Source organism: Poromitra crassiceps (genome assembly GCF_964638095.1).
Source record: "Poromitra crassiceps genome assembly, chromosome: 4".
In the NCBI taxonomy this organism is placed as follows: Eukaryota; Metazoa; Chordata; class Actinopteri; order Beryciformes; family Melamphaidae; genus Poromitra; species Poromitra crassiceps.
In genome coordinates, this window is record NC_139626.1 from 76855287 (window position 1) to 76880210 (window position 24924).

The 24924-nt window shown below is 44.0% G+C and overlaps 1 protein-coding gene across 1 annotated transcript in view; it reads right to left on the reverse strand.

Annotated features, from left to right (window-relative positions):
* LOC310774393 (NACHT, LRR and PYD domains-containing protein 3-like) overlaps window positions 1–24924 on the reverse strand; it is a 74297-nt gene that overhangs the window by 43635 nt on the left and 5738 nt on the right. The window contains exons 6-10 of the mRNA XM_083634461.1: window positions 18621–18815; window positions 18358–18531; window positions 15033–15206; window positions 14726–14899; window positions 14408–14578 (exon numbers count right to left, since the gene is read on the reverse strand). Coding sequence (XP_083490587.1) covers window positions 14408–14578; window positions 14726–14899; window positions 15033–15206; window positions 18358–18531; window positions 18621–18815 — 888 coding nt within the window. The remainder of the gene's footprint in view (window positions 1–14407; window positions 14579–14725; window positions 14900–15032; window positions 15207–18357; window positions 18532–18620; window positions 18816–24924) is intronic.

The window sequence follows — 24924 nt, forward strand, 5'->3', positions numbered from 1 at the left end:
TGTTGAATTTAACTTTTGAAACTATCTTTTCTCTTTTTACACTCATAAGAGTGGTTTTAGACTAAAGAGATAGTAAGTCTGAACTGTATGATTGTTTTTCCAGTTTAGACTGGGATTAGCCCAAATATAGCTGAATTCGATCCTATCCAGAATATAGTTTAGTTTATCAAGTCTAACAATAACCTTACATAATGTTCTAAACTAGGACTTTAATAGGTAAATAGCTAAATTAGCTGACTCAAATTATAAGAATCAAAATAGGAATTTAAATATATCAAGCTGGTAATATTAGCAAATAAATTGACAGTTGCTTTGGTAGATAGGAAATAAAATGGATGACCAGTATTCAAGGAGAGGGTTAGAGCTGTGACCTCCAGTGGGAGAGCCAGGTCACAGGATGTAGACAGAGAGGGGGAGAAAAACACGCCTGTCAAGTAGGTGACCAACCAATGACAGCCCAAGCAGTGAAGGATGTCCCCAGATGGAGGAGGAAACCTGCGGGGAGAGACCAGCCCACAAGAAGATGCAGTTTAAAAGGACACGCAAAAGATAAGGGAGGGGTCGGTTTGCAGGGGTCTTCTTTTGACCTGCTACATATTTTGCTGTGAGGGAAAGACCACTGGAAATCCACCTCAGAGATCTCTGAATGGGGTAATATAACTTGACCTGTCTTTGTACTGAATATGCAAAATTCTCTATATAAAATAATGTTCTAAATATCAGAATTGCTTGTTGTATTGATTTTTCATATATCTGGAATAATTGGACACTGGAAAGGTATTAACATATGTCACACCTTCTGATTGGAGTGGGCTGTTTTTAATTAGGTTGAACAGGTACAGAGAAACCCTTTCCATCAGTACCTGGGATGAATTTATTGACAGCCTACGCAACCCACTGAGGACTTTGAGGAAAAAAAACTCTTTCACATTTTTCGGTCAAAAAATAAAGGCTTCATATACAAAAATGGCCACAACTTTTTTTCGCGAGGTTTCCGGCAGAGCAGACCTCTCATTCAGTGGACCTTAATGTCCAAATGAAGAGATAAAACACAAACAAAAAGTATAGCATGCCATGTCAGGTCCTCTCAAATTTTGGGTGACTGGATCCCTGACTATGTGCTTTCTCTGTCTAAAAGAGTTAGTTTGTAGAGTTAGTAGTTATGTAGGCATTAGCACTTGAATACAGCATGGTTTCAGCGTCTGAAAATTTAAGCTGAGATAAATAGCTTTTTGTGAAATTCGATAGAACAGTCACTTTAACCATTCATTTTTGGCATCAGTAAGACGTCAGACATCTAAACAATAGTTTTGAACAGTAATTTCCTCCATAACAGCAGGAAACACCCCTCTCCTTCAAACTCCTCCCTCCGTGTGTGTTCTTCTTGGCTGCAGCGGGCGTGTCACAAGCGCGTTTCTGTTGCTGCTGCTGCTGCTCAAGTCTGGGCAAGTCTGGATGGGCTCGCTCGTTTCTTGCGGTTTCGGTTGAGAGCTTTGATGAAGCTTTTGCGATTCTGGTCTTATTTATGCTGCGTGTTTCAAAGTGTGTTCCACCCGTAATCTATTATGCAAATTTGCAATCCCTCACCGCCAGCAATCAGCGCGAAAGCGAAAGCGTTTTCGCCAATCCATTCTACAGTATGAGAATGGTTTCATCGCGCGTTCCCCTGCAGTTTTGGCTCTGCTTTTTCTAGTTTGGAGAGCACTGTCGCCACTTAGTGGGTCGGTGGAATGGGTTGTACACGTTCGGTGGCTCCAATAATTTTATAGGAGACGTGGGGGGCGTTGATCCACGTCCCACCGTCAATTTTTTATTTTTTTTTAAGCCGAGATATCTCGTCATTGGCAGTCAACCGTTGGATTTTGTAAGCCGAGATATCTCGTCAATGGCAGTGAACGTGTTAAGAGGCCTCAAATCTCAACAGCATCTAGTCTTTGAGATTTACTCTTCATTTGCCGATATTTACTGTAGTCTTTACTAGCCTAACACTGCTGCTATATTACAAAATACATTTATAAATGCCATTCTAAGCTGTGCTCTTAGTTTGTTTTATTCAGATGAACCAGTAGGCTAATTATGCAGCCTACTACAGTAGCCTATATGCTTCTACTTCAGTATACAGTATGGTTCAGCATGCACACCCTTGAGGTTATTCTGAAGAATATTCTGGACAGTATCTGTCACTGTTCCAATAATAATAAACATATCCGCTAGGGATGCTCGGATCCGCCTTTTTCGCGCCTCTGATACGATCTGATATGTGGGGGTCCAGTATCGGCAGATACTGAGTACCGATCTGATACCAGTGCTTGACATTAACGGCTGTCCAGTTGCCCTTGGCAACCATTTAAAAAAATATATTGGCCTGTGGTTGCCTCGGTGGCAACCACATTTTAGCATGTAAAAAATAGGGACAGGAAAATGTGCACCCCAAAATAAACATGTTTCTAATATTCCTAAAACCTTAAATTGATCTTAATAAGATTACATCACACACAGACTCTCTCTTTCTCTCTCATCTCCCTGATGCAGCCCTGCGACTCCGCAGTCGCTAGGCATCAGCTTTGGGTTGCCGAAACTGTAATATGGTTGCCATTCTTGGTCACCTTATATTTTGAGTCAATAAAATACTATGCACTTAGTCAACTGGCATGGGTTGGTGGTACAATATGGAAATGATTCCTGTCAGAGAATGCTTTGTTGTTTGAGCTTTGATTATTTCCATGAACTGAGTTGAACATACAGATATTACAGGGTCTGAAATAAACATAAGCAAATAAATGGTCTTGAGTTTAGTGTAAATCCAAATATAACAAATATGACAGTTATTTATGTTATACAATAGCTAAGTACACTGTGTATTGAGATAAGTAACTAACATTACCTCTCTTGTTTAGCACATATTAACAGATTGTCTTAATAAGGGAGAGTAATAAACATTTGAACTGTGTCCATACACAAATACAGGATACAGAATTAGGCTACTATTATTCCCACACAATAATCAACATTAGCCTACATAATCCTACATTAGCCTGAACAGCACTGATAATAAGGTAAGGTAACTTCATCTGAAAAGTAGGGGACTTAAACCGTCAGTCAATTGAGCAAGACATCGGCAAGTAGGCTATGCTAACAAACAAACAAACAGAATGAGGTAGAATTATTCACAACATAAGTATCACAGCTTACATGTAGGCTATGTCCTCCCGCAAACTTCAGGGTTATAGAGAGTCCATGTTATTGTCTCTGGACAGCGTTTCACGTCTCTGGACAGCATGCAACAGCTGCTCGTTAAAGATTGTTAACTAGCTGCAGAGTCGGAGTTGCTCTTAATCAAGCAGGGCTGCATCAGGGAGATGAGAGAGGGAGAGAGAGGGTCCGTGTGTGATGTCACCTTATCAACTGGGCAGCTGTTAATGTCGAGCCCTGTGTCAAACTGGTTGGCGTAGCTAGCATGAAATACCTCCAAATAGGTGATCCTCTGGCTTGCTCCATGCTGTTAGCTGCTCCTGCCTAGCCTACATCAGCTTGTTTGGAAACTGTCTACCAGGCATGCACACATATAATTAGAGTGAATAGAATGGCTCCTATGGATCGGGCCATTTGCCACCGATACCCGATCTAGAATGTTGTGCTATATCGGGGCCGATACCCGATACCAGTATCGGATCGGCCCATCCCTAATATCCGCATAAAGCAAGCATATTCGTCTACTCCCATGTTGATAAGAAAAACATCGGTTTAAGGTAGATTTAGAACAGATACAAAATTGTGTGATTAATCGGGATTAACTATGGACAATCATGCGATTAATCCAGATTAAATATTTTAATGGATTGACAGCCCTAATGTATATATATGTGAGGCCTGCGGTCGGGAGGTACCGTAATTCGGCCGTGGCAGTTCTGTACAGCAGAGCGTCAAAAGTAATTTCTTGTTTTGCTTTTTTTCCAATAGTACAAAATATATTATTTGAACTATCCATTCCATATAAAATTAAGACGTTTTGGGATCATTAAATGCGTTAATCTTGTAAAATAAAAGTCGAGTTGTTTTGTCTAAGGAGACGGAGGAAACCAGGCTCTGTCTTGGATTTGCATAAGTAGTATCGATTGGGTGTCGGCCGGCCTTTGTTTGTATCCGCCAATCAGGGCGCGCGATAGGACGCGCATCCGCATAAATATTCAGTAGCCACCCGAGCTGATCACAACCACAACACTCAACAGAACAGCTGAGATGGACAAGCAGCAGGCGAGAATGAGGAAGAATGACACGGCGGTTGCTGCCCTCCTGAACAAATTCACCATTCCAGGCGGAATGGACAGTGAAGAATTGATGAATTCCTATGTCCTGGATTACATGACCGGCGGTACACAGGATGGCGCTGGTGAAAGCGACGATGACGACGATGAAGAATATTTTCCTGAAGACGTGGTCGCAGACCCAGACGCAGACCCAGACAACGAGGCGGAGATCACCGACAGCGCAGTCATTGAAAGCGTGCAGGAGATTTTAACATCAGTGGACCCCATAACCGTGGATACTGATTATGATCAAGAAATCGAGAAAATACGAAACTTTGATTGCAAATGCCAGGCCAGATGAAAAGAGAACTCTATTCACCAGCCAATCTCCTGCAGTAAGAAACTTTGTGACAACGTCATTTACAACACGAGGCTGGATTACTCTGCTATGTCGCCAGAATGTAGAGATATCGCTATTATGGCTGTGTATCACGCTTTGATGAATGATTCTGACATGACTCAAGCCACAAAGCAAGTGAATAACAATTCAACCGAACGCAATACATGGTTAAGGCGACTGTCGTTTGCCGTGAGACGTTCTGCTTTGTGTTTGGGTGAGTTTCATATCTATCTTACCACATTCACTGCCAGCCGTTTTTTTTTTTTACTGTAGGTAGGTTCTGCCAGAGGTTTTTTTTGAGGATTCTGGCTCATCTTTCAAGACCCGAGGATTCTTTTCTGCTAAGATTTTGTGAACACACAATATCTCAAAAGAACTAATAGAATGTGTGCTTTCTCTGTCTGAAAGAGTTAGTTTGTAGAGTTAGTAGTTATGTAAGCATTAGCAGTTGAATACAGCATGGTTTCAGCGTCTGAAAAATTATTCTGAGATAAACGGCTTTTTGTGAAATTCGATAGAACAGTCACTTTAACCATTCATTTTTGGCATCAGTAAGACGTCAGACATCTAAACAATAGTTTTGAACAGTAATTTCCTCCATAACAGCACCCGCACGCCCCTCTCCTTCAAACTCCTCCCTCCGTGGGCGTGTCTCTGGTGGCTTTGCAGCGTTTGTCACAAGCGAGTTTCTGCTGCCTGTCTGAGCAGCAGCATCCCTCCGTGGCGGCCCCCTCGTTGGACGAGTCTGGATGGGGCTCGCTCGTTTCTTGGGTTTTCGGTTGAGAGCTTTGATGAAGCTTTGTGCGATTCTGGGCTTATGCTGCGTGTTTCAAAGTGTGTTGCACCCAGTCTATTTTTGGAACCCCCCACCGTTGTGCACCAGCGCGAAAGCGTTTTCGCCTACAGTATGAGAATGGCTTCCTCACGCTTTTCCCTGCAGTTTTGGCTGGCTTTCTCTAGTCTGGAGAGCACTGTCGCCACTTAGTGGGTCGGTGGAATGGGTTGTACACGTTCGGTGGCTCCCATATTATAATAGGAGATGTAAAAGGGTTAGATCCACGTCCCACCGTCAAATTTTTTTTTTTTTTTTTTTTGACGAGTTAACTCGTCCACGGCAGTCAACCGTTGTTGTTTTTTTGACGAGTTAACTCGTCCACGGCAGTGAACGTGTTAAGAGAGAAAGAAGTTAGTTCAAAAAGGGCCCAGATGGAGCCTGAAAAGGTGTGTCTTTAGTCTTTTCCGAAAGATCGGCAGTGATTCAGCCGTCCTGACCGAAGGTGGAAGCTCGTTCCACCATTGAGGTGCCAGGGACGAGAAGAGTCGCGAACGGGATGAGCGACTTTTGAGCCCCCGTAGTGGAGGAGGGGCGAGGCGTCCTGCACTGGTGGAGGAGCGGAGGGAACGGTGAGAGATTTGGAGCCTGACCATAGATTGTAAGTACTGGGGGGCTGTCTGGCCAGTACCAGTGTTTTGAATTGAATGCGTGCCGTGATGGGAAGCCAGTGAAGGTCCCGGAAGAGGGGAGTGACATGAGAGAATTTGGGTTGATTGAATACCAGACGGGCTGCAGCGTTCTGAATGAGCTGAAGCGGTCGGATGGCTGCAGCAGGTAGCCCAGCCAGAAGAACATTGCAGTAGTCCAGGCAAGAGATGACCAGTGCCTGGACCAGGAGTTGTGTTGCTTCCCTTGTGAGAAACCGACGGATTTTGCGAATGTTGTACAGGGAGAACCTACAGGAGCGGGCAGTTGCTGCGATGTAGGCTGAGTTGGACAGCTGATTGTCAAGGATCACTCCAAGGTTCTTAGCTGTTTGAGAGGGAAACACCGTGGTGTTGTCAATGGATATGGAAAGATCGGTGAGGGGACAGTCTTTCCCGGGGAGGAAGAGTAGCTCTGTCTTACCAAGATTCAGCTTGAGATGGTGGGCTGACATCCAAGCACCAATGTCTTTGAGGCATGCAGCGATACATGCCTCGATTTGGAGATCAGAGAACACTGTGTGTTTTGAAACCTACGACTGGCAAGAACACCTGACAAAATACTTCAGAAAACTGCCACAGATAAAGAGTTACCAGCACTTCAGGTAATTATCATTCCCATTTTATTTTATTTTATTTTATTTTATTTTATTTTATTTTATTTTATTAAGATTTTAAATGTGCCATATTTCTTTCTTTTACAGCTTTGATGCGCAGAGACCTGGTGTGGTTGTCGCCAGAGAACACTGTGAAGCAGAACCAGTGGAGTTTCGGCTGCTACGCAATGCAGATGCCCGTCCGCCATTAAAGCCTCTTCCTGTGCAGACTCCGCCTGGACTGGACATGGCCAGGCAGAAGTATCTTTTTGAGAAGATCAGAGAATTCTGTTCTGATGAAGCACAAGACATCACATGCCCTCCACCTGCATGTCTACAGGCTGGGAGGCCTCGCTAGCCAGCCTGAAAAAACCCTCTCACTCCACTTGACTCGTTCAAGACCCCGCCCTGCTCCGGGGGGGTTTGGCAATGCCGCAAACGTTTTTGAGCTTTTGAAGTCAAAGTTATTTTGATATTTTTTTACTGAACTTTTAGTTAAGTAGGACTTGTGGTTTAGTTAAGAATGTCATACGAAACCGACCTGGATAGCAAGGCACTTCCTGTCGTGTCCTGTCGTTTGTAATTTTTTTACTTTTTACTTGTGAACAATCTTAATTTTTTTGATTATTTTTTTGGTGCATTAACATTAAGGAAATCTATACTGATGTCATCCAATCAATGCTGATAATGTATGCTAATAGATAAAGGAGTGAGGATAATACAGTATGTCAGGAGACAGCGGGGTGTGTGTTTTGGTTTGTCTCTCTTCATGTGTTCCCCCTCCCCTGTGTGTTTTTGCACTGACACGGCTGGCAGCAATCTACACTGAGTACCTGGACCTCGCAGCACGGCTGGAAATCACTCCACTCATCACCAGTAACCTGCATAAAGACCCTGGCTCTGCACTCACTCTTCGTCAGATTATTCCGTCTTCTACCGTGGTCGTATCTCAGCACCAGACCTCTTCGCAGCTGTGAGCTGAGTTCAGGAATTGTCTCTGCTGCGGCCTGTCAGCCTGCCATTCACTCCAGTGGAATTATCTTTGTGAAAATAAACTTTCTTCATTTTTTGAGAACTGTGTCCGCGTCTGCTCCTGGGTCCAACCACCTTACATTGTAACAGAATAATCTGACCAAACAATGGACCCAGCAGACGTGGCACATTTTCGCGCCACCTTGTCAAACCAAGGCGTTCTACTTGGGGAACATGACACACAGCTCCGGAAGGTGGTGGACGTCCTGCAGGACCTGACGGCCAACGTAGGACGACTCGTTGCAACACCTGCTCCTTCGCCTGATGTGCCTCCAGCTCAACCGGTGTTTGTTCCAGCTGCACCAGTCCTCGCTGCTCGAGAGCCTCACTGCCCGGCCCCTGAACGTTACACAGGAGATTTGGGAGCCTGTGGCCGTTTCTTGTTTCAGTGCTCTTTGATCTTCTCACAACAACCAGGTACATTTTTGTCTGAACAATCACGAATCGCTTATATTATGGGACTATTATCCGGGAGGGCTGCACATTGGGTCACAGCCCTGTGGGAGAGTCATAGCCTTGACCCTGTTTGCACTTCGGTTTCTGTTTTCACTGCTGAGCTCCGTAAGGTTTTTGATCACCCTGTGCAGGGAAGAGAGGCCGCTGGGAGAATTCTCTCTCTCCGGCAGGGCTCCCGCTCAGTGGCGGAGTTTTCAGTGGATTTCCGTATTCTTGCTACCGAGAGCGGGTGGGATGAGACCGCTCTGCGTAGTGTTTTTTTTCATGGCCTGGCCGATTATGTTAAGGATGAGCTAGCGGCGCGGGATGAGACCAACAGCCTAGACTCACTCATCTCCCTGGCCATCCACTTGGATAACCGGCTACGTGAGCGCCGTAGAGAGCGAGGTTCTCGCCCTGGGGTGTCGTCCGCTCCCATTCCCCACACCCAACCACCTGTTTTTCATGTCACATCTAACGGTCCGTCTCTTTCCAGTGAGCCAGTTAGCCTCGCCTTTCCACCACTCTCTCCAGAGGAGCCAATGCAGCTGGGAGGTGCGCGACTCACACAAGCAGAGCGGCAGCGCCGCATGAGGGCTGGCCTTTGCCTGTATTGTGCCCAGACCGGCCATCTCATCGCCTCTTGCCCACAGCTGCCAAAAGACTAGGCTCGTCAGTTCAGGGAGAGGACCTGATGAGCCAAACCTCTCTTTCTCCAGCCACCACAGCCCGCATGCAGTTTGATGCAATGTTGCTATGGCAACAACATTCCCTACCCCTGGTGGCCCTCGTGGATTCAGGTGCGGATGAAAACTTTATTGACTTTTTTCTTGTGACTAAGAATAATATTCCTCTCGAGCTTCTCTCTGTGCCCAAGATTGTGAATGCCCTGGATGGAAGATTATTAGCCAACATACAGTAACTCATCGTACAGCTCCTCTCTCTCTGTTACTGTCTGGAAATCATAGTGAAATCATGCAGTTCTACGTCATCACTTCTCCAAACATTCCCGTGGCATTAGGACAACCGTGGTTTAAACTACACAACCCACACATTGACTGGCCAACAAGTTCCGTTTGTAATTGGAGTATTTTTTGTCATTCTCACTGTTTGCGATCTGCTCTACCTCCCTCATCTCAGTCTGTAGCTCCACCCCCCAAGCCCCCAGACCTGTCTTGTGTTCCTACAGAGTATCACACGTTGGGAGAGGCTTTCAGCAAGGAACGGGCCCTTTCTCTTCCTCCTCATAGGCCGTATGACTGTGCTGTGAAACTACTTCCAGATGCTTCCCTGCCCAGCAGCCGCCTCTACAACATCTCTCGGCCGGAGCGGGAAGCTATGGAGAAATACATCCACGAGTCACTAGCAGCAGGTTTGATCAGGCCCTCCTCTTCACCTGTTGGAGCCGGGTTCTTTTTTGTTGGAAAGCAAGATGGCTCTCTACGCCCGTGTATTGATTATCGCCAGTTAAATGATATAACTGTGAGGAACAAATATTATCTGCCTCTCTTGGACTCTGCTTTTGTGCCTCTCCATGCCGCAACTATTTTCTCCAAGCTGGACCTCCGTAATGCCTACCACCTTGTCCGTATTAGGGAGGGGGACAAGTGGAAAACGGCCTTTAACACTTCTATCGGCCATTTTGAATACCTCGTCATGCCCTTCGGCCTCACCAACGCCCCAGCAGTGTTTCAAGCTCTGGTCAACGATGTCCTACGGGACATGCTCAACCGTTTTGTTTTTGTTTATTTAGATGACATTCTCATCTTTTCCCAGAACATGGAGGAACATGTCCAGCATGTTAAGATGGTGCTCCGCAGGCTGCTGGACAACAAGCTCTTCGTGAAAGCCGAGAAATGTGAGTTTCATGTGACCAGTGTGCCTTTTCTTGGATTTATTGTTGAGCAGGGACAGCTGAGAAAGGACCCGGCAAAGATCAAGGCAGTGGCAGAGTGGCCGACACCCACGTCCCTCAAGCAGCTCCAGCGTTTCCTGGGTTTCGCCAACTTCTATAGAAGGTTCATCCAGAACTACAGCGCTGAAGCAGCTCCCCTCACCCGGCTCACAACCACCACTGTGCCGTTCTCCTGGACCCCTGAGGCAGAGGTAACGTTTGCGAAATTCAAACGTCTGTTCACCACTGCACCTGTGTTACACCATCCTGACCCCTCTCTGCAGTTTGTAGTGGAGGTTGATGCCTCCGAGACGGGGGTAGGGGCCATTCTCTCTCAGCAGGACCCGAGGGACTCTAGGCTCCACCCATGTGCATATTTTTCATGTTCTCTAAACCCTGCACAGCGAAATTATGATGTTGGAAATTGGGAGCTCTTGGCAGTGGTGTTGGCTCTGGAGGAGTGGAGGCACTGGCTGGAGGGGGCAGCACATCCGTTCATATGATCATAAAAACCTCTCTTACCTCCGTTCTGCAAAGCGGCTGAACTCTCGTCAGGCCAGGTGGGCTTTGTTTTTGGGGCGCTTTAATTACACCCTCACCTACCGTCCAGGCTCTCGTAACGGGAAACCAGACGCCCTCTCCCGCTTGGCTGAGCCTGAGAAGCCAGTTCTGGAGCCCGAGACCATCCTTCCCTCCTCCTGTGTGGTGGGGACTGCTACCTGACAGGTTGAAACCCTGGTCCGTGAAGCTCAGGAGACCCAGCCGGACCCAGGTAATGGCCCACCTAATTTTCTTTTTGTTCCGGATCTAGTCAGATCTCAAGTGCTGCAGTGGGGTCACGCCTCGAAATTGGCTTGCCATCCCGGCTTCCGCCGCACCCTGGACTTCATCCAGCGCCGGTTTTGGTGGCCCACCATGTCGGCAGACACCAAGGCCTTCGTCGCTGCCTGCCCTGTCTGTGCCCGCAGCAAGGCCTCTCACCAGCCGCCAGCCGGCTTGTTGCAGCCACTGCCCATCCCTCACCGCCCTTGGTCGCACATTGCAGTGGATTTCGTTACCGGGTTGCCACCATCAGAGGGTAACACAGTTATACTGACGATTGTGGACCGTTTTTCTAAGGCTGTACATTTTGTTCCTCTATCGAAACTGCCCTCCTCTGCAGAGACTGCTGACCTGCTCGTACTACATGTTTTTAAACCCCATGGTCTGCCCTTAGACATTGTGTCAGACAGAGGTCCACAGTTCACGTCCAGAGTGTGGAGGGCTTTCTGTGGGGCCATAGGGGCCACAGCCAGTCTCTCCTCCGGGTACCATCCCCAGTCGAATGGGCAGACGGAGCGGGCCAATCAGGACCTGGGTACGGCATTAAGATGCATCACCGCTCGCCACTCGTCTGCCTGGAGCAAACAGCTGCCCTGGGTCGAATATGCCCACAACTCCCTCACCAGTTCTGCTACCGGCATGTCACCTTTCATGGCCTCTCTTGGCTACCAACCACCCCTTTTCCCCAGTCAGGAGGATGATATTGCCGTCCCCTCGGTCCGGGCTAATCTCCGGCGTTGCCGCCGGATTTGGAGAGAGGCTCGAGCGGCTCTCCTGCGAACCGCAGCCCGCAACCAGCGCCTGGCTGACCGTCACTGCACCCCTGCCCCGTCCTACCAGCCCGGTCAGAAGGTATGGTTGTCATCCAGAGACCTTCCTTTGAATGTCGAGGGCCATAAATTGGCACCCCGTTTTGTTGGTCCATTTGAAGTGGACAAAATTATCAATCCCACAGCTGTTCGTCTAAAGTTGCCTGCCTCTCTGAAGGTTCACCCCACGTTTCATCTCTCATTATTGAAACCTGTATCGTCTAGCCCTTTGTGCCCTCCAGCCGAGCCCCCCCCGCCCCCCCAGATCGTTGATGGCGCTCCAGTCTACACCGTACGGCGCATCCTGGATTCCCGCCGCCGAGGCAAGGGGTTTCAGTTTCTTGTAGATTGGGAGGGTTATGGGCCTGAGGAACGGTCCTGGATAGCTCGTGGGCTAATCCTGGACGCATCTCTGCTACGGGACTTTTTTAGGGACCATCCAGACAAGCCTGGAAGGACGCCAGGAGGCGTCCGTTAAGGGGGGGATACTGTCAGGAGACAGCGGGGTGTGTGTTTTGGTTTGTCTCTCTTCCTCTGTGTTCCCCCTCCCCTGTGTGTTTTTGCACTGACACGGCTGGCAGCAATCTACACTGAGTACCTGGACCTCGCAGCACGGCTGGAAATCACTCCACTCATCACCAGTAACCTGCATAAAGACCCTGGCTCTGCACTCACTCTTCGTCAGATTATTCCGTCTTCTACCGTGGTCGTATCTCAGCACCAGACCTCTTCGCAGCTGTGAGCTGAGTTCAGGAATTGTCTCTGCTGCGGCCTGTCAGCCTGCCATTCACTCCAGTGGAATTATCTTTGTGAAAATAAACTTTCTTCATTTTTTGAGAACTGTGTCCGCGTCTGCTCCTGGGTCCAACCACCTTACATTGTAACACAGTACATGCTTTGAATTCCTTAGTTTTAGCTATGCAGTGTTCTAAGCAGACCAGATGGCATGCAGCAGATGATAGAACGCTCATCCATAAGATACTTGAGACTTGACTTGGACTTGTGACCAAAGACCTGAGACTTGACTTGGACTTGTGACCAAAGACTTGAGGCTTGACTTGGACTTGAGCTCAAAGACTTGAAACTTGACTTTGACTTGCAAAAAATGACTTGTGAGCATCTCTGGTATTACTGAATATTGGTTTTATATTAAATGCCTTTTGTTATAATAAATGCCTTTTTAGGATAATATTTTTGTAGTTTATTTTCACTGTTCATTTTGAACTGACTGAATGGTATATGTTTTCTGCTTACAACTTTAAGGAAAAGGTCATGGTCATTTAAGACAATAGTTCTCAAACTTTCACATCAAAACTTCACCTAAACTGACAAAAAATAGACCGCAGACCCCCATTTTTGCTTTTAGATATTTTAATACAGAAATGTATGACACCCATGACCATCTATTATTCTGTTACTTATGGATGGAATAATAGTGGAATAATAGTGAAAATAAATTACCCACATTTTTGCTGAGGAATACCCTCAAGGACCCCTTGGGCATCTCTGGACCCCCACTTTGAGAACCCCAAACTTAGGAGAAGTATGGGGGGGGGGGGGGGTTGTCACTGGGTTGTGTGCACTCTCCCATCTGTCATTCTCAGTGGACTGACAGAGACTGACAGCTTAATGGTTTGGGAGTGGTCAATGTAAATGAGGAGCCATTGTTAACCCCCCCTTGCCTGGCTGCCCCAGGTGTGAAAAACTTCTAAAACTTTGAGAGGTGATTTCTCAGCTTTCTTTTCTCAGACCTCCCCAGAGTGTGAACAATCAAATAAGCATATCTCCTTCAATTTTTTTCAGATTACAATGTGTGACACATCATTTGAAAGCTTACAGTCTGCCATTTCAGAATCTGTAAAAATCAGAAAAATGACCTCGGCCTAATTGAGGGTCAAAATGACATATGGTGTCACATATATACATTATATATTGTCCTTATGCTCCTGATGCTACAGTAATGTACTGTATGCATGTTGTGTTCAAGTTGTGTAAACTAACAGTTTTTAAAATGTAAACAACATAGCCGGGGCTTGAGTGAGCACTCAAAGCTGGCTTTGTTTACCAAAATGCTGCTCGGCTGATAGGGTTGCTGCTTTACTGAGTGAATAACCTTGAGCCGCCCTTCATTAAAATCTCGTTTTGGGTCCCTGTTTTTGATGGAATTGGACCTGGGGTGTCCTTGAGGAGTCGATGGCTCCTCTGAGACATTCTGGGACACTTTGTTGAATTTTGTTGCTCTAATACCACTGAATCTGATCGCAGGTTCTGGGTGACACCCTTCCACCCCCCCTCCCCGTTATTTTAATTAATTTTATTTTTAACTGTCTCACCTTGGTTTTGTAGTGTCATTTTTTTCTTCTTCTTCTAATATGTGTGTAAAGTGGACAATAAAAAAACAAACATGCATAGAATCATGCAGGTCATTGTTACTCAGGTCTAGCTCGCTCAGACAAAAGGACTGGAAGCTGAGAACTGATGACAACCCCTTACAGCATTTTTCTGTGTTTGTTTTGATTCAACCTGATGTAAACGGTATAAATTATTTACTTGTTCACATTGACAAATGTAGTATAATTATGACTACAAAAGAAAATCCATCATAAAACAGCATACCATCTTTTATAGTAGTATATATAGTCTTATATAGTTACAACAAATTGTTACACAAAAGCATCATAGCCTGATCTTACCTGAGAGTCTCCAGTCTACAGTGTGAACTCTCCAGTCCAGCAGAGAGCAGCTTCAGTCCTGAATCTTGTAAGTCGTTGTTACTCAGGTCCAGCTCTCTCAGACTAGACTGGGAGATGAGAACTGATGACAACCCCTTACAGCATTTTTCTGTGAGTTTGTTTTGATTCAACCTGTTGTAAACGATATAAATTATTTAATTGTTCACATTGACAAATGTAGAATAATTATGACTACAAAGAAGAAGATCCATCATAAAACAGCATACCATCTTATAGTTACAACAAATTGTTACACAAAACATCATAACCTGATCTTACCTGAGAGTCTCCAGTCTACAGTGTGGACTCTCCAGTCCAGCAGAGAGCAGCTTCAGTCCTGAATCTTGGAGGTTGTTGTTACTCAGGTCCAGCTCTCTCAGACTAGAGGACTGGGAGCTGAGAACTGATGACAACTCCTTACAGCATTTCTCTGTGAGCTTGTTTTGAGTCAACCTGACAAAACAGACATTTTTACTTGTTCACCTTGTTTGACAAATGCGGAAAACCTATGAGTACAAAAAACATTTATCAGAAATAGCAGACAATGTTATAGTTACAACATATTGTTAACCAGAAGTATCATAACCTGAGAGTTTCCAGTTTACAGTGTGGACTCCCCAGTCCAGCAGAGAGCAGTGTCACTCCTGAATCTTGAAAGTCGTTGTTACTCAGGTCCATCTCTCTCAGACTAGAGAACTGGGAGCTGAGAACTGAGGCCAGAGCGTCACAACTTTTCTCTGACAGCTGACAGTCATTCAGCCTGGAGCAAGAAGAAGTTTGAAAATCTACACCTTTCTGTATGAATATTACATATAATATATTGAATATATCTAGTTAACCATGCACATAACCATACACATTCAAGTGATCTGCATGCTCTACTCTACAAATTGTAAGTTATCTTTGTTTTTGTCCCTGTCTATCTGTTACACCCGTGGCTCTGTCCCCTGTCTCTCTCTGTTTTGTTTGTGTGTGTATTGGTATGTGCATGGTCTCTCTTCCTCGTTCTCCTGGCTTCTGGCTCAGCTCGTCCTACACACCGGTCTGCTCACTGCTCATCATCTCATCTACCCTGCGTCTTTAACCATCAATCGTTGCCAGATTGTCTTCACCACAGTGGTAGATATGCTCAAGGCCAAATCTATTTCTAGTGACTTTCTCCTAGTGTTTTTTGTGTTTAGCCTTTCTTGTGTCCAGGATCATCACCTGCCTGCCTGTCGTGCAACGTGCAATGCCTTCTGGTAGCGAAACAGGGCGTTTCGAGAGAGATTGTCTGGGTAGCTGCTTCTTTATTTGCATAAAGTAGTTCTTGCTAAACTTTATGCAAATGAGGTGCGTGCAGCACGCCGCCTCCCGGAAACCGGTATACGATCGCTTAAGCTAACCATTGTAAATCCAAAACAAAGGCAGATGGAGAAAACTGTCACTTCATGGTTTATCGTAGGCATCAACTGTTAGTCCAGGTCCTTATGTATTTTCGTTCAAAATTTTTGGAGAGTTTGTAAACTATACATTTTTGGAAAGCTTAGAGTGTGACGAAACCCAAAACCAATGTTGCCATTTTTTTCAAAGTCACTATGGTGGCCATCTTGGCCTTTCAAAATGGCGACCACCAAAATTAAACACGTGCACTGGAAATCCCTATATGACCCAGCAATGTAGTTTCCTATGAGCTTTTATGAATGGAATGTCATCTATAGGCCTAGTGGATGAAATTGAACTTGGTTGCTAAGAGTTGCATGTTGAGAAATTTGAGTAATTAGCATAATGAGCCAATTAAAACTGGAAAATGGCTATAACTTTGCTTCCAGTTAACTTAGAAAGATGATCTAAGAGTCTAACTCCATGTTTGTTATGTGCAGGAATTCATCTATTACCATAGTGCAGTCATGCAACCTTTCCTAATTAGCATAATTAGTATAGATTTGGTTAAAAAAAGGTAACAATCAGGAAATCTTCTGTTTTGGGCAACTTAGAACGATTATCTTAGAGTCTAAGTCTATGTTTTGATGTCTAGAAATTAATGTCTTGCCATAACTAAATCATGCAACCTTTGTTCATTAACATAATTAGCATAAATTATATGATTAGGCTGAAATGGACATCTATATTTTGGCTTTAGTCAATTCCATTTTGGATTTTAAAAACGACAAATGTTCAAAACACTTTAAGGAAAAAGGGAAGGAAAATCAATTGGATATAATATAAAGTAAATATATTTATAATTTGAATTCAAGCATCCATAACAAATGGATTGTAACAAAGATCTCTGTATGTCAAGGCATATTGAAATTCATCATTTGCAATTATAACTAACTTCTGTTAGTTAAAAACCCATCAGGTCCACGAACCAGATCTGCGACGGCCAATGTGGGGCTACCAGAATGAGCTGCAGGCCCTGCTGCCTCACCCTGGCTAGCACTTGTGGGATCAGGGGGATTGAGATCGACGCCGGCTCGACCGAACTTGGCCCAAATTTGTTCCACAACCTGTGGGTGGAGAACCCATTCCGAGTTGTGCAGGTTGCCCCGCGACAACAAGTCTGCGCCCAGGTTGAGGTGGCCCCGAATGTGGGCCGCCGACAGGGATAGCAGGTGAACACGAGCCCACTCGTGGATGTCCGTCACTAGTTCGTTCAAGGCCTGCGACCGGACACCGCCCTGGCGATTGATATACGCCACCATGGCAGTCTTGTCCAAGTGTATCAGTATATGGTGACCCAATATCAAAGAAAATTCATCATTCTAAGATGACTAAAAGTGAAAGATCTAGCCATTTCCTAATTGTGACCTAATTTTTACATACCTTATGCAAATCATGCAAATTAGGAAATGTTGCATGTCTGCACTATGGTAATAGATGCATTTCTGGACATGACAAACATGGACTTGGACTCTTAGATCGCCTTTCTAGGTTAACTTGAAGCAAAATTTTAGCGATTTGGCGATTAATTAGCTCATTATGCTAAATACTCAAATTGCTCAAGATGCAACTTTTAGAAACCACTTTTAATTTCATCCACTAGGCCTATAGATGACATTTCAGTCATAAAAGATTATAGGAAATAACATTGCTGGGCCATATAGGGGTTTCCAGTGCAGGCGTTTAATTTCGGTGGTCGCCATTTTGAAAGGCCAAGATGGCGACCATAGAGACTTTGAAAAAAATGGCAACATTGGTTTTGGGTTTCGTCACACTCTAAGCTTTCCAAAAATGTATAGTTTACAAACTCTCCAAAAATTTTGAACGAAGGTTGAAATCAGAACATTAGGAACCTGACTATGTTGTTTTCAGAAATACATTTGGCTGAGCCATTTTTATAGTCGAAGAGAAAATTTGAAACAAGTGTTTCCCCAACACTTCAAACCAGGGAAGGACAGCCCACGATTGAACGTGTTTGTTCAATTCATCGAATGTTATTGCTGTTTATGAAGAGGCATGCCTATACTGTAGATGTGCAATGCTGGGGAAAGCGGCAGGATCCCTCATGTCAATTGACACTTCTCTGGATCACTATCTCTTCTCTCCTCCCATCCAAACCCCTTCTCTCTCCCCACCATCCTTCTATATCTGTCTCTCCCTCTCTCTATCAGATCTTGCAGCTTTTTAACTTACTAGGCACCTCTCGCTTTCTCTCACCTTGCGCTCGATTGCTAGCTCGCCCTGCAGCTTGCATACACAGCTCTACCACTGTGAGGGCTCATTTGCTCCCTCACCTTGAGAACTGATGACAACTCCTTACAGCATGTATCTGTGAGCTTGTTTTGAGTCAACCTGACAAAACAGACATTTTTACCTGTTCACCTTGCTTGACGGATGGTGAAAATGTATAATACAAAAAACATTTATCAGAAATCAGCAGACAATATTATAACATATTGTTAACCAGAAGTATCATAACCTGATCTTACCTGAGAGTCTCCAGTCTACAGTGTGGACTCTCCAGTCCAGCAGATAGCAGCTTCAGTCCTGAATCTTGAATGTTGTTGTTACTCAGCTCCAGCTCTCTCAGAATAGAGAACTGGGAGCTGAGAACTGAGGCCAGAGCTTCACAGCTTTTCTCTGACAGCTGACAGCCACTCAGACTGAAGGAGAATTAGTTATGTTATGTTTTCCATTTTGTACTCACATCACATTTAATGAAGTTATTATATCCAGTTATCTATCCACTTACATAGCTTTCATAGAGGCTTTGAGCACTGGCAGCAGCCTCAGAAGAGCCTTCTCTGAAGCTGAGTATTTCCTCAGGTCAAACACATACTGCATGTCGTTGTTACTCAGGTCCAGCTCTCTCAGAGTAGAGGACTGGGAGCTGAGAACTGAGGCCAGAGCTTCATAGCTTCTCTCTGATAGCTGGCAGCGACTCAGCCTGAACGGCAAGAAAATAAATTGTGAAAATTGTATTCTCTTTTAAAATCATTCTTGTCTGTGATTTTTGTTTCTACTCGTGTCAGTGCCTGTCTGTCTGTGTGTGTGTGTGTGTGGCACTGGCAATCGAACTGGAGTTCCAAAGGACAGTAGTTGAAAATTAGCCATCTTGCTAACACTGGCACATTTACAGTAATGTGCATTGTCCCTCAAGTAATACTATAATAAAATTACCTAGGTGGACCGGCGGTTGGGCGGTGTCTGTCAGTCACGATTTGCGTCACCTTTTGTGCCACGAATCATGATGTCGCTGACACGCCACTCCCCCCACCCCACACACACAGACACTCCCAACCCCTCCACACACACAGACACCCACTGATAAAAATGATTTTAAGAGGATGTAAATGGAACACAATTTCAATCTGTCATATAACAATAAAATGTATGTTCTTATCTCTACACAGTAAATCTTAATACCTGGATTACTCTGCATTGTTCAAAATACAAGATATTGTGCATTATTTCTTTTAGTATGCATATATAATGTTATAGACTCTTTATACATATACACACTCATTAACCCATACAGTGTTGTATTTAGTCAAAATACTTCACTAAACACCCTCCCTTCAAAATAAAATTGCCAAGTTAAGTTTTTCACTTTTCAGAATCGTTTTAAATGTCTATGTCACAGTATAGTGTTGGTGCATGTTTACTAGCATGGTCCCAATGAACATGTGTGCTAATGTTGTCCCATATTCCCCAGTTTTTACCATTTATGAAAAGTGACAAACATAATGAACTTTTATTTTGAAGGCAGCCAATCCTCCGCCCTGCGTCAGGAACAGGAAGTCACATTGTGCCTTTACGAGTGTTGCCAACTTAGCGCCTTTGTCGCTATATTCAGCTACTTTTCAGACCCCCCTAGCGACTTTATTTCCGAAATGTGCCTAGCGACAAATCTGGTGACTTTTTCTGACCAGGGGAACTGGGGGGAACAACCAAATCTGTTGAATTTAATGGATTTTGCCTTTAAATTGGTGCGGCTGCCTTGGGTTTTCTCTCTCTCTCCTTGTCTCTGCCTGTCTGACACACACAGCACTTCAGTGCAGCCCCTCTCCTCCACTGAGAGAGCAGCAGGATAGGGTTTACTTGTAATTTCTAACAGCGTATGCTGAATCTGGCCCGGGCGGGTGGAGTCACTCAGCACTTTTAATATTACAACCATTCAGTCAATGATTACACTGGCTACGCCGATGCGTGTTTTCTAAGCATAATTTGATATGCAAAATTAGCATGTGACGTCATTTAGCGACTTCTAGTGACCTTCTGAGCAGCCAATAGCGACTTTGCTTGGAAAGGAGTTGGCAACACTGCCCTTTACACCACACCATGCTCGGCACAGCCACAGACACTCTGGAAAATGTTAAGTCTCTCCTGGTGTGTAAACAGCACGGTTGAACGATTGCTAACATTACACTGCTAACCTTAGCAGCCTGATACAATAGCCAACTAACTTGCTATGCAAACTATGCCTATAACTAACAGCATTTCATTTTCACGTGTTTGAAAATGGGATTCTACTAATGACCACCATGAATTTTGCAATAAATAAATAAATAAAATAAAACTAAAATGTGAGGGGGCAACTGCTCCCTCAGTTTCAAAGGGCATGACACTTCTGCTTGTGGCCAAAGGCCACAGTCTGGCAGCCGCTTGAAATTGTAACTGCAACAAAGTTGTGTAGACCGTGTATAAGGGCTGTCACAATACTAGAATTTCTCACTTCGATACCAATATAGGGCTGGTCAATATATCGATATATTGATATCATGATATGAGTGAGACTAGATATCGTCTTAGATTTTGGATATTCTAATATGATATGGCATAAGTGTTTCTTTTCGTGGTTTTAAAGGCTGCATAACAGTTAAGTGGTGTAAATTGCTGGACTTACCAGACTGTTCTAGCTGTTTTAATATTTGCCTTTACCCACTTAGTTATTATATCCACATTCCTGATGATTATTATTTTTTAATCTCATTGTGTAGATATTTTGCACCAATATTCATCCCTACAGTATTGTTGCAATATTGAGGTATTTGGTCAAAAATATTGCAATCGTTGATTTTGTCTATATCATCCAGCCCTATACGATTCCTAGGAAAATATCTAAAATAAATAATACTCGTGATATCATTTCAAATAACAACACATCAAGAGACATAATGTGGGTGGCACCCACATTATGCCTCTTGAGCACCGTGCTGTATCAGTTTTTCTGGCTTGATCTGCACTCTGAACTATGTTTCAAATTTGGTACGAGAGTCTAATTTCACCCATGAAATTTGTCATTCTCAATTTCACATGTTCATGTCTACAAGATGACACCTGAGGCCAAACCCCCACCTCCAGGGAAACATGATATTCAAGTGATCCGCATGCTCTACTCTACAAATTGTAAGTTATCTTTGTTTTTGTCCCTGTCTATCTGTAACACCTGTGGCTCTTTTGTTTGTGTGTATTGGTGTGTGCAAAAAAAACATGTATCAGAAATCAGCAGACAGTATTATAGTTACACCCACACTCAGGTAGAACGTTTTCTATCAATAGTATAATTACATGTAAGACCAGGTTTGTTGTTTATCTTTTGAAGTGTCCTTGTGGAATGTGTTATGTCGGTAAAACCACAAGAGAGCTAAAAACTCGTATGTCAGAACACAAGAGCACTATTCGGAACAAAGACAAAGGGCTCTATCGGTGCAACGGCCTTAAATTAGCACCTTAACCATTATAACCACGCCTTTTAATCATAGAATTATTCACAACTGTGCTCATTGGTGAACTGCAGTTACTCAATGACATTCTTCCTTTCGAAGCTCCGATCCACTCGATCCAGTCCGCGGGTTGCGGCTTTATGCTGTCATCTCTGCCAATTTGGATATCTCAGCACATCACAGATCATAGCCTGACAAAAATGATTCAACCTACAGCCAGGCAAATACAGATCTGTTCAGCAGGGCTGATGCAGTCTCCCTGTAGCCTACAATATAGAACGTTAACTTTCGGTGACATTCCTGATACGATCCAATTCCATGATCTTTATGTTGTAAACACATAACTTTCACAATAGTGAACAAGCACCCCCACTCGGCTCATTCAGGGCAGGTAGTTTTATAACTTGTAGACTACCTGCTGCACAGGCTAAATGATGCACATAAATATAACCTACATTATGTAAAGTCATTGCATAAATGTGTTTTTATTGTGAAAGTACATGTGAAGTAGCCTAAGCCAAGTCTTGCTGGAGCGGACATCACAGTAGAACCACAGTAGAACTGTGTTACGGCTGTCACCCGTCTATATCACGTTGTATTTGCGAGGGATATATACATGTATACCACCTGGATTACATATATGTTTCACATAGGGTTGTGTTTTGATTTTTATGTTTTATTTTGTCCAATATTGAAATGTTCTAGAACTGTGTTAACATAAATATTATTTCTATCTACCACTTAGCCTATTTAGGCTAATTTGGTTGCTATTTCTTGTCTAAATGTATTAGCCTCAATGCATGCTGGGAGATTTCACGTGTGGCTTTGGTAGGGGAGCCGTCGCAGTGAATATTTGTTTGGGCAGAATGATATTGTTTTCTCTCACTACCTTTTCTTCTCCCCCACTGCACAGATGCAACAGCCTCTGAATGACAGGGGCTCAAAACTACGGTATAACAACTTTTTTTTCATCGGTCATTGTGCCTGTCTGATGCACGAGAGAGAGGGAGTGAGAGAGAGCACAGTAATATCCCCGGCGAAGATCAGCTTTTTTTCCATTTGAAAAGCGCTAAATTAAAGCCAGGGGGGAAGATAGCGTTGGGCCAGTATTTAAGCCCATTCTGGCCTATTATGGCACTGCGCCACGCCTCTTCGGCGTAAAGCGCGTTTCAGGGCCTAAAACCATGAAGCTATCTTCCCGAGGCAGGCGCAAGGCGTGTTTTTTGCGTTTAACGCCAGTTTTAGCGCCTAAGGCCAGTGGGAAGATAGGGGTCGAAAAGTCTTCAGTGGTGAGACATTTTAATTCTGCTGGCCATGATGTGTGTTCACTCAGGTTTCAGGGAATTGAAGTTCTAGCACCTTTGAAAAGAGGAGGCGATAGAGACTGAGCTCTGCTACAGAGAGAAGCTTTCTGGATCCACACTTTACAGACTGAACATCCTAAAGGCCTTAAGAGGAGTTGCTGTTTGGTTGTTTCCTCTAGGTACTTTTTAACTTTATTTCAATATTTTCTATCTTGTCTACTTACATTGTGTCCACTAGACCCCCATTTGTATATTTATGTTTCTGCCTGTTCTTTGTGAAGGGCTATTCTGCCCTACAAATAGTAACTATGCCAACACTGAAACTGAGAAAAATGGCTTTAAATATTTTTTTTATATATATCTATACGTTAAAGTATTTTTTGGGGCAAAAAACAATTATAATTACTTGACCTATGACCCCAGAAATGCAGATATGGCACTCTGTCTGTCTATTACCTTAAACAGATGTGTAGGTAGTACAAGGGAAAAGCGCAGTCACTACAATCTAATGCTTCTCCTGTCTTGTTTTTCATGAGACAATTGTAATCGGTTTTGATTTGACCACATCATATCTGTATTTAATTGTTTTATTGTTTACATGTTTAAAACATTTAAATGGAGGAGTAACAGATACATTTAGGGAATCCTGAAGTCAGTTGATGTCATCTTCACCACTGGTGTTGCTTTTTGGTCATCATTCTGACACAATTAATTAATGAGCACAGTTCTTTTATTATCTTAATTTAGAACAGGTTTTCTTTACAAATCAGATCAGCTTTTCAGATTGATAATTCATACAAGAACATATATATTAACTCATTGAGTGCCAGCCACTTTTGGAGAACGGACGCTCCCAGTGCCAGAGTTTCAGAGCATTTTCAGTGATTTCTCGAGGCCCACAGAATATTGTGTGATATTACTATGTAAACACCGAACACGCACAAAGAACGAGCTGGCTCTATTGTATCATCAGCAAAAAAAAGTTTATTGATACCATTTTCCGTTCTTTAGTTATGAGCCGGAGAAGATAGGTCGTTTTGAGCAAATACAGGCGTTTCAAATTAGAAGCTGAGTTATTCCGCCTTTTGTGAAATGAAGCATTTCAAGCACATTCACTGACTCTGAAGATAATATTTTCTGATGTAGTGACGTGGTGTAGTTGTGTGGTGCCCTGCTGCCCCACCCCCCTCCCCCCCCCCCTCAGCTGCAAACTCCTCCCCACACTAACACACAGCCTCACGCACCCAGGTCTATTTTCGGAGTGCTCCGTTTTTGTGCGCCGGCTCCCAGCGCGACACGGAAGAGCCAAACCGGACTGCTGAGAATGGTTTGGCGTCGGGTGCTGCTTTTCTGGCGGCTAATCGTGTGGAGAAACTATGCAGACAGACAGACAGAGGCAGAGGAGCTCAGTTGTGGGCGCGGATTGACTGCTGTTCGCAGCCAACGTCAGCTCCAGACAGAGCAATCTATATGGCTCTGGCTGCAGCATGAGCGGTTTCTCTTTGATCACGGCTTTTTTCTGCTGTTTTCCGGACCTTTCTCTAATCTGGAGAGCACTGTCGCCACCTAATGGGTCGGTAAAATAGGTTATACACATTCAACATGCCCCAAAATTTTACAGGAGATATATTAGGCTTTGATCCACGTCCCACTGTCAAAAAACGCAATTGACGAACATACTCGTCCTTGGCACTCTACGTTACTAAACGAATTGACGAACATACTCGTCCTTGGCACTCAATGAGTTAAATAGCATATTAAAATTATTTTGAATAAAATGAATTACAGACTGAGTCTGAATGCTGATAATACAGCAGTATTATCAAAGTATTAAGGTGTTTTTGGTTGGATTTCGTAGTTACTGATTTTTATACTCTGTTTTTTCAAATATAGAGCAAGACTTAACTTAGAATATTTGTCACATGATAAAACAGATATCTAAAAGTTCAATTTCAATAATAACAACATTTTGACCAAAATTGTAGTTACTGCGGTTTTGATTTGGAGGGCAGTATTGACAGGGGAA